The sequence below is a fragment of the Eucalyptus grandis genome, chromosome 9 (genome assembly GCF_016545825.1).
Source record: "Eucalyptus grandis isolate ANBG69807.140 chromosome 9, ASM1654582v1, whole genome shotgun sequence".
Taxonomy (NCBI): domain Eukaryota; kingdom Viridiplantae; phylum Streptophyta; class Magnoliopsida; order Myrtales; family Myrtaceae; genus Eucalyptus; species Eucalyptus grandis.
In genome coordinates this window covers 36,467,737-36,477,272 of record NC_052620.1, presented here as the reverse complement: position 1 = coordinate 36,477,272, position 9,536 = coordinate 36,467,737, and the positions used below count along the sequence as shown (strand labels likewise).

General features: G+C 43.2%; 1 protein-coding gene across 2 annotated transcripts; it reads left to right on the top strand.

Annotated features, from left to right (window-relative positions):
• Positions 1-660: 660 nt before the first annotated feature.
• Positions 661-5,023, top strand: LOC104424866 (protein ULTRAPETALA 1). Of its 2 annotated transcripts, none has more exons than XM_010037389.3 (3): positions 661-1,618; positions 2,779-3,100; positions 4,611-5,023. In XM_010037389.3, the coding sequence occupies exons 1-3, from the start codon at positions 1,396-1,398 to the stop codon at positions 4,792-4,794; spliced, it is 729 nt and encodes a 242-aa protein (XP_010035691.1). In that variant the 5' UTR covers positions 661-1,395; the 3' UTR covers positions 4,795-5,023. The 2 variants fall into 2 exon arrangements, with proteins under 2 accessions (XP_010035691.1, XP_010035692.1); XM_010037390.3 differs by having other exon boundaries at positions 873-1,618; positions 4,614-5,023.
• The last annotated feature ends 4,513 nt before the right edge of the window (positions 5,024-9,536 follow it).

The window sequence follows — 9,536 nt, the reverse complement described above, 5'->3', positions numbered from 1 at the left end:
TATCACGTATGAAAATATTTAGATATAAATTATTATCAATAATAAAAATACTAAATATATCAAAAATTACAATCTATCATTTTCTGCAAAACAAACGAAATATATAATATGGTTTGTAATTGTAAGATCATCGCCGTCTATGATCACCCACTCGTAGCGATCGCACGAGATCATCGAGAGAGACATCTTAACACTTGAACATGGTCGGGGTGGTCGTATGTGAACAAGCAACAACCGTGATGGTGGTCTCATTTGTCACAGACGAAGCCTCGGTAGTTCCCAACACTTAAACTCACCGCCACATAGAGGCAAAGCATGTGTGTGCCCACATACACATGCCTAGAGACAGAAAGAGAGATCTCGGGCGACCACCACGTTAGAGTCCATTCGAGCAATGCCGACCGCCACACAGCGATAGCCGATGGGGGCGGTGTCGTCGCCGGCGGGGCGGCACGGTCATCTCTACAAGGGCACAAGCCGTTTCTCCTTCCATTCCTTCCTCCACCGTCTCCGTGTATTATATATACATGTGCAAATGTTATCCGGACATGTTTTGGAGTTACGTCTTTTCAAAGCGCGCCTTCAGATGAAACGTCCATCCGATCGCCTCCGCCCCACTTCGATCCGTGCGCGACCGAACGCGAAACTGCGAAGATTAGGAAATTGAAAATTTGAAACGCTGGACGACCGAGGCCGCCCTCTCCATTTCTCTTTCTCTCTCTTGCCGAGGGCCGGGGGGTCCTCGCCTGGAAATCAGAGCAAAAGCGGCTGCAAGCAGCAACAGCATCTGAAGCGGCAGCGGCGGCAGCAGCAGCAGCAGCAACGAAAACATCTGTATCCGCGAAAAAACAAAAACATGTATTTTCGAGAAGATATAGAGAGGGGGAGGAGGAGGGAGGGGCGTGCCCTTTTCGAAAACCTCGTCTTTCTCCCCCATATCGACGAGAGATGCTCTGACCCCTCCCCACCAAAGAACAACAAAAGACTACTCACTCTCTCTCTCTACTTTCTCTCTCATGTCATGTCATGCAGCAATAGCATTTGTAGCATTTTAGCCCTTTTGGCCATTAAGCCCTTCTCTCTCTCTCTCTCTTACTGTACTGTCCAGCCCAACGAAATTTGCATCTACTCGCCAGCTCATTATCTCTCTCTCCCTATTGAAGAACAACACACCCACCAGCGTTTTCCCGCAACAGACGCCTCGTCGCTTTCTAGGGGTTCTCAGTATTCGCCGGCTTTTCGGCCGACGACGTTGCCCACGTCCGTCGCGACCCGTTCGACCCTCCTCCTCCGATTGCTTCTTTGCGCGCGGCAGAGGGTGTCTGCTATTGGGTCGATTCTCTTTCTTTGGGGAGAGGGAGGGAGAGAGGGAGGGAGGGAAGGAGGGAGGGAGAGATGGCGAATGGTGCGGTGGAGAGCGAAAGCGGGTGTGGGTCGGCGGTGCTGTTCAGCGAGGAGGAGCTGCGGGAGATGAGCGGAGTGAAGGGCGGCGAGGAGTTCGTGGAGGTGACGTGCGGGTGTACCAGCCACCGGTACGGCGACGCCGTGGGTAGGCTTAGGGTTTTCCTCAACGGTGATCTCGAAATCGCCTGCGAGTGCACTCCCGGTTGCCAAGAAGGTCGTCCTTCTCTCTTTCTCCCTCTCTCTCTAGCCTCTCTCTCGCTCTCCCTCTTCCTCTTCCCTCGTAAACTCTCTCTTCTCCTCCTCTTCGACGGAGAAAGTTCGGATTTTTTTGCATGTCGAGCGCGCCCGCGAATTTGGTCCCTGTGCATGTTGAATGTGCTTCAAGTGTATGTCGATATGTCTGAATGAGTGTGCTTCTTCGCGGGTGCCATTGGGGTTTCCGGATAGGACCCTTCTGCAGCAACACGTATGACTTGCTGGAGGTAGCCGAGAATGAGACATATGCTTCTTCGATCGTCGAGGAGTTCGTATTGGAAGAGTGATAAAATGATGCGACCAGCATTGCACGGTCTTCTCTTTCTTTTGTTTATCCCCACGTGGGGTACTTGGGTGTATCTCTTTCTTCCCTTGTAGTTCTGTTCTTGGTTCTCAACAGAGCGAGGTAATGTGGAATCTTGTCGCGTGGCACTTGCTTGATGAACGTGGTTCGATCGGTGTGGTCACGCTTTCGTGCACTAGAATGAGGCAGTACTAGATTCTGCTGATGCACGAGCTTAAAGATTCAATGAGTACTCATATTGACAGCTTAAGATTTTCGAATAAGTAAAGCGTCCTTATTTTAGGAGTTAGGTCAAGCTAAGTGTATGTCCATATCGTGGCTCCTTCATTCATATCCTCAACTGGATAAGAGAAGCAAAATATGGGAACTAAATATCTTCTCTCCATTCCTTGAAAGGCTTTGCCTTTATGCAGTCCTTTCTCTGAACAGGAGGGCTTGCTCCAGAGTTCAGAGTGAGTGATGCAGAATCTATCTACCCGCTTTATCTCAAAGTTTGAAAAGTTGAAACGTCTATCATCGTGTGACAATCTCTGACTGTGATTCTCCTCGTATGCCGTGTTGAGGAAAAGTTGAATGCTTGTGAAAACGTGGGCGTGCCATTCTCTGGTCTCCCTATGATTCTTACTCTGCCCCGAGTGGTGTCGTTGACCTACAAGTTTTATGCACTCATATAATATCACTTGTGGATATACTCAGTATTTTTCAGTCTTTGATCTTCCGTTTTCTTAGATGTCATTAGTCAATACTCAAACCAAGAGAGCCTAAGGTCCTCCTTTTTGCGGTAGTGATTGTTTTTTGGTTATTCTAATGGATAGACAAGTTGACTCCTGCTGCGTTTGAAAAGCATTCTGGAAGAGAAACAGCTAGGAAATGGAAGAACAATGTTTGGATCATGGTCAGTGGGGAGAAGGTTCCGCTGGCAAAAACTGTGTTGCTGAAATACTACAATCAAGCTTCAAAGAATGGTAACGGCTCACACAAATCCAGTGGAAAAGTTTGTCATCGTGATGAATTTATCCACTGTAACAAGTGCAACAAGGAGCGAAGGTTCCGTCTGCGATCAAAGGAGGAGTGCCGAGAACATCATGATGCCACGTTGGATGTGAACTGGCAATGTTCTGACCATCCATATGACAGGTATGTGACATAATTGGTGTCTACATTGTCACACCTTACTTTCATTAAACATTTTCGCGTGTTGATTTTGCTGACTGAGCTTAAACCACTTGGGAGCTTCAATGCTGCAACTGTTAGATATTGGAATAGTAAATTGCTCTGTCTAGTTTACTAGCATCCTTCCCATTTCTGTCCTGAGGCTATTGACAAGTATCGCACTTTTCAATATCTTCTAATTCGACTGGTTAAAACACAAGTTTTTCCTTGTCTATGTAGCCAAGATAATTGTTATTTAGTTGGGTCTGTAGGACATGATATTGTGTGATTGCAAAAGTTCTCAGCCGTTTCTTCAAGTTTAGAGTTTAGTTGGCACGAATCATTTTAGAAATCTGTTTTCTGAGTATGACCAAGGTATAAATTCTTTCATTGTTTTTATTGGAGCTAGAAGTAAAACAACCAGATTATAGGTGAACTTACCGTGTCATATTTCTGAGCCAATGATGACAAAGAAGCCTGTAAATCCCTGGATTTCACAAATGAACCGACGAAAGCACCTAGAAGAAGGTCTCTTCAACTGGAGCAGTGGAGGCCATGTAGTCTCCCTTGTGACAACTGACAAGGCAGCTGCATGGTAGGGTAGCATCCGCATCACTTAACACAATAGAATTTCAATTGACTGTAAGATTTGAGTGTTGTATCTAGACTCTATAGGTTGGAATATGCTTAACATAATGCTAAATTATAGACCATGATACTCTATAAAACTGAAAACTTCTTTGGTCATGAAATAGTACTACAGTTACTATTTCATGCAAATTGTGATGGTTATTTTCATACAGGATGTTGGGAACATGAATTTGGGATAGCAGATTGTTAGTATGCATTGACCAGATATATGGTTCACGCGGGGGATTACTAGTGGCATCACCTTTTTTGTTAGTCAGGCATTATATGATGTGACTTGTCCCCATGCTCAATATGATTGTTACTGAATTTAACTAAGAGCAGGCATTAAATTGTTTGCTTGGATATACGTCATCTATTATGATCTAGTCAAACTTGATTGTAAAATGGCCTGATAAACGTTGATTAGATGTCAATAACCATACCAGACTTAATAATCCTTGGTTGTCGTTTGGTTTCCTATACTACCATTCTACCAAGAGTATATACAGGTTTCAGTGCAACGGACTGTAGCTAAAAGTGAAATATTCAACATATTGTGGTTTGTGTGCGTATGGGGTTTGTTCCATGGCATTTCCGACATTGTAGTTTGTCATTTGGGAGAATTACTGTCATGATGTTTCTGGCGTGTTGAACGTGCATTTACTGTAAAATGGTCCCACCAGCCATTATTCTCGTTCTGCAAGAATGTTATGTTATTTTAATCCCATCAAATGCTGTTTGTAGCTGGAAAGAATTTACTTGTGCATGTAAATGCATATGCATTGGCTTCTGTGTTGAATGGGCACCACGCATCTCTATGAATATTTACCTATGGGCAAATTTATGATGGCTACTTATTGTTTAGCAGAATAACTTGCGATAATGATGAGGAACGAGCAAGTCGCAGAATGTATAGAGGCTGCTCACGCTCCCCGACCTGTAAAGGTTGCACCTCGTGTGTGTGCTTTGGTTGCGAAATATGTCGCTTTAGTGACTGCAGCTGCCAGACATGCAGAGACTTCACTAGCAATGCAAGAGCTCAAGCCTGATGCATTCGATCTTGATATTGATCGGGTTTTCAACAGGATCCTCTTCTTCCTGCTCCTCCTCTATTAAGAGGAGGCTACAATTAACCTGCTCCTTTTCCCGATGACTTTCTTGAATTTGCCCACCAGCATTTTGCAGCATTGATGTAATTGACTGGCTAAATCATGAAAAAACGAAGCATTTGTTCCTCATCATCGACAGATTCTTTATGCACCCGGCAGGGTTTTGGTAGTCCTGGTCGACAAAAGCGAGGAACCTTGGTATGCGAATTTATTAGGCTGCTTAAGCTTAACTCGTTGTTGGGTCCCAATAAGTTGGAGATATGCTTGATAGGTCACAATATGCAGCATCACCTTTGAAAAGCAGGAGAAGATTCGTTGAGTAATCAAAAATTGACATGGATCAATGTGTGAACGTATCTGTTTCTGAACTCATTTGGTGGTATGAACCTAGATCTTTCCATGGCATCTTTGCAGACTGCAGAATCCCCAGGATTATGACAAACGCTCGAATTTCCCCTGTAAACGAAGTAATTTCAATGATACGTAGGGAGCACGAGAATTTTTCTCTGCTTGAGCAGGCACAAGCTTGACAAAAACAAAATGAGTACGTAGGGCATTATCTTTGGTTTAATTTCCTTTTGTCATAAAAAATTCGGGAACCTGGGATTGTTGCGCGCTGGTGGAAGCTGAAGCGCCGGTCGCCACACCCTGTTTTGCGTCAATTTAGAACGTACATGAAGGATGTCCTAAGACTCTGAACTACGAACATATCGTACGGTGCCAAAGCAAATTCAGAAAGCAGTAGAGACAAATAGCTCACGAGGATCATGAAATATGATGTAAAGTTACGGCTTAGAAGGAAAAAGCTAGACGTGTAGCAAGCGTGCATGCATTAAGTTTTCCACTGTAAAGAGTCAATAAATTAACAGGATTCTGATTAAACGAATTTGGTTTCCACTGAGAAGGATGAAATCTTCCTTAAGATTTTCATGGCTGCTATACTTCGAATGATGCTGAAGAAGCCACAGAGGAATCTGCAGCGAGAGATAAAGGAAGCGAAACCACATACGGCAACTTAGCCGAATCATGCCCGCATATATTCACGTTAAATATGCAACGACAGAATACACTCAAGCTGGATGTAGCTTTTTCAAGCGATGCGCATGTGTAGGTTTGTGTGTGTGTGTGTGTGTGTGTGTGGGTGTGTGTGTGTGTGTGTGAGAGAGAGAGAGAGTACTGTGCACGTTTGTTTTGTAGGGTAAATATGGTGCAACTGCAAGCATCTTCATATGATGTTCTTGTTCTCAACAGCTGTATGGCACGGTGGAATTAGATTAGAAGACTGTCGCCAAGTTCTATAGTGCTGTCAGAAGTAAAGGGCACACTCGGTCGATTCGCACCAGGGTTTGTAGTTCTCTCCATGTATTCCAAAGCTTTGTTTTATGTATCGCTGGTAATCTGGAGCAGACTGCCTACTCTCACAAGCTCAATACTTGTCTTTTCATGTGGTTTGGCAGATGAAGACCGCAAGCATGTATTTCTCTGAGTGTCCTTCCAGTGATTCTCGTGAGTTTTCTTGGATCAGGCAGCTAGCTGAAGGACAGATCTTTTCCTGTTATATTGTTAATCTCCAGACGGTGTTAGATAGTCACCCATCAAATGGCTTAGCTCGTCTGTAGGCTTCACAATTACTCATGACCGGTATATGGATCTCTTTACGGAGAGCAGTTGTGGTCGGGAACTTGCGCAAAGACCTAAGATGTTTTGATTTAACATTTAATTTATCACCAGAAATGGCCTTGGCATCAGCGGCTTCGTGCTGCACTAGAGTAATCCAATGTGTGGTTCCTACATGGCACGCTCGAGGGTGTTAAGTTGTGCAGTGATATCTTTGTTATTCATTCATCCTATCGTCAAATTTATGCAGAGAAACGTAATTGGCAATTTGGCATTGACAAGCCCTGATCCATAAGATCCCAGAAGAAGGATCTCTTCGGAGAAAACTACGTTTGTAGAGAGATGAAGTTGGCTTCATGACTGAACAAACCAATACAGTTAGTCCACTGGAATCCACATGATTATAAGCAGATGATCAAGCTGATGACACTATCGGTAACAGAAAGTTTGTGTCATTACTCATTAGGCTGATACACAGTGACTTGTAGAAAGTTTTCATAAGCTTTGTTCCTAAAGGTGGTCTGATAGTCTTCCAAGTCAACTTCAACTACGTGTGCTCTTCATCCCGGGACTATATAACTATTTAACTTGGGATCTTTGCAATGTGCAGGGCAGGGTTAGGGTGGGGCGGCTAGGGCCAATCCATGCTAGGTGACTAGGGGCGAGCTTGATTCAATTTGGGAACGGCGAGAAAGAGTTTTGGAAACATATACTATACCGATCTGATATCAAGGCAAGAAGTAAAATGCAGCTAAGAACAAGCAGAAATGATCACGTCGACTTAACCACTCAATCCTGAACCAAAGCTAATTAGTCAATCGAGACTGAATTAAACTGAGAACTCCCGTATGATCTTGCTCGGTTCGAACCGAGCGAGAAGTAACCCGACTTCTGCTTCTGCAAGCTCTCTGTGTGCTGTCATTGTGCTACATACGTCTGCAGGATTTCGCTCAGGCGTTTTTATGAAGCTTCAACCTCCCCCATTGAGCTGCACACACAGCTGTAACATTTCATTCACTACAAGATACGTATGCATATGAGTGTCAGGTTGACCAAAAGCCAACAATATCTGATTTCTTAATCCTTTTTTTTTTTTTTTGGCATTGCCGCTAGTCGTAATTCCATTGAATGCAGCATTGAAAATTAGTATCAAAGTCAAACACAAGAGCCTGTATTTCCAACCGGCGTCTTAGTTTTTGTACTCATTCATTAAATTCATTTGAATTTTGATTGGGGAAGAGTGCATGCAATTCAATTCCAGTTGCTCTTAAATGAAGAGGCTGAGAGAGAAGCGACGGAATAATGGGGCTCCATACCGCTCGCCGGCTCAAAAGTCAACTCTCAGTACGTTGGTCAGCTAAATATATTCGTTGTCAACTATAAAGTAAATGAGGCGGTTGCAAAGTTCAAGATTTTGGTTGCAGGCGTCCGTGAACTGTTGACTTTCCTTTTAGCTCCAACATGCATTATGATTATCTCGTCGAATCTTATAATTTCAGCGCGTTACATGAAGTGCACGAAAGTTAGAGAGACTCATGAATAGTACTCTCGCATGAAGTTAATCAACTCTTTTCAATATAGGCTGAAGTTAAGGAAAATTAGCTGTATGATCTCTTAAGCAGTGGGTTTGCAAGATTTAGATGCGCATGCAGAGAATTGTCGTGCTCCGTGTTCAGATTAGAAGATGAAGAGCGCAGCAAAAGTTAGAGAGATTCATGAATAGTACACTCACATGAAGTTAATCAATCCTTTTTCGATATGATTTGAAGTTAAGGAAAACTTAGCTGCACGACCACTGGGTTGCATTTTCTTCCCTTGAGATTGTGGTAAGGCGACATTATAGATTACTTTCACATATCATGTTCATTTCCTTTGCTGCATTAAAGTCGAATTATTCATGGTATGTCAAAAATTATTTGAGGGTTTGAAAAGACAAGAAAAGAAAAAGAAAAGAAAAGTACTCTCTCTCAACTTGACCTCGTCTCAAATAGCCGACCTAATCATCTTTATCTAACCCTTTTATGTTCTTGAGATTTCTACGAACTTAGTTTTGGGACACATCTCATTGAAGCGCTGGTCTCTCTTTATGCTCAGTGAGCTTATTCATCTATGCCCTTGCCCATTATGAGCGAGGATGTTCCCTCAAAAAAGCATGACTTTAATAATGGGAGGGTCCAGCAATTCTCACCAACTCGGTGTGAATGCAGAAAGGCATCGTGCACAGTGAAATCCAGCACAGTGAAATCCAGCCAGGAGAAAGCTGTATGCCCTTTTGCTTTCCTTTCACATGTCGAGACGAAGTCACATCCAATCGAAGGGTCAGATAAAAATGCGTATCTCAGGCACGTGCTGCATTAAATTTTATGAACCAGAAGCGGATGCAAGCGACAGATACATTCATCCACCTTCATTAAAACCCCCCCTAAGTTGCAGCAGAAAGTGTACTTAGTAGCCTAAGCAATGACATGTTAGTCAACACGTGTGTGTAGACTTTGAATTCAAAACATTCCATTCTGCTGAAACTATCAGACTACGCTGAAATTTGTGGCCCTCCACGAAATTATCGTAAAGATTTTACGGTTGGTCTTGCTTTCACCATTATGGTGTTAGTCTATCCGTCACGGCTCATGCAACTAGCTGGTTTCGGATTAATGATGATGGTCCACTCTTTCGAGCTTTGAGCAACTTGCGTATAATTTCTCTCTCTCTCTCTGCAATAACTCAGCGATGTCAAATTGTCAGGTTTTACAGCTATCGTACCAATTCTTGTCAAGACATGGCTTATCTATTTTTCTGCTTTTGCACATTTGTATGGAAAAAGAGGAAAAGAATAAGCAAAACGAGAGAGCAAAAACATTTTGTTGCATTCTTGAGAACGATGACCCTTCTGGAGTCTGATATCTGACGTTGAAATTGCCTGCAGATCTTGGCTTAGATCTGGTAAAGCAGTTGCTTCATGGGAATTAATTCAGCGTCTGCCTTTTAGTAGATTGCGAGTGGTAAAAAAAATAGAAACATTAGCAAAAGGAAAATGTAAGAAAAGAAGAAGAAAACACATCGCTCAG

Bases quoted from the DNA above. Each gene is read 5' to 3' on its own strand.
- LOC104424866 (XM_010037389.3), top strand. From the start codon at position 1,396: ATGGCGAATGGTGCGGTGGAGAGCGAAAGCGGGTGTGGGTCGGCGGTG. The intron at 1,619-2,778 runs GTCGTCCTTCTC...TCTAATGGATAG, and splicing joins CACTCCCGGTTGCCAAGAAG to ACAAGTTGACTCCTGCTGCG. The intron at 3,101-4,610 runs GTATGTGACATA...CTTATTGTTTAG, and splicing joins TCTGACCATCCATATGACAG to CAGAATAACTTGCGATAATG.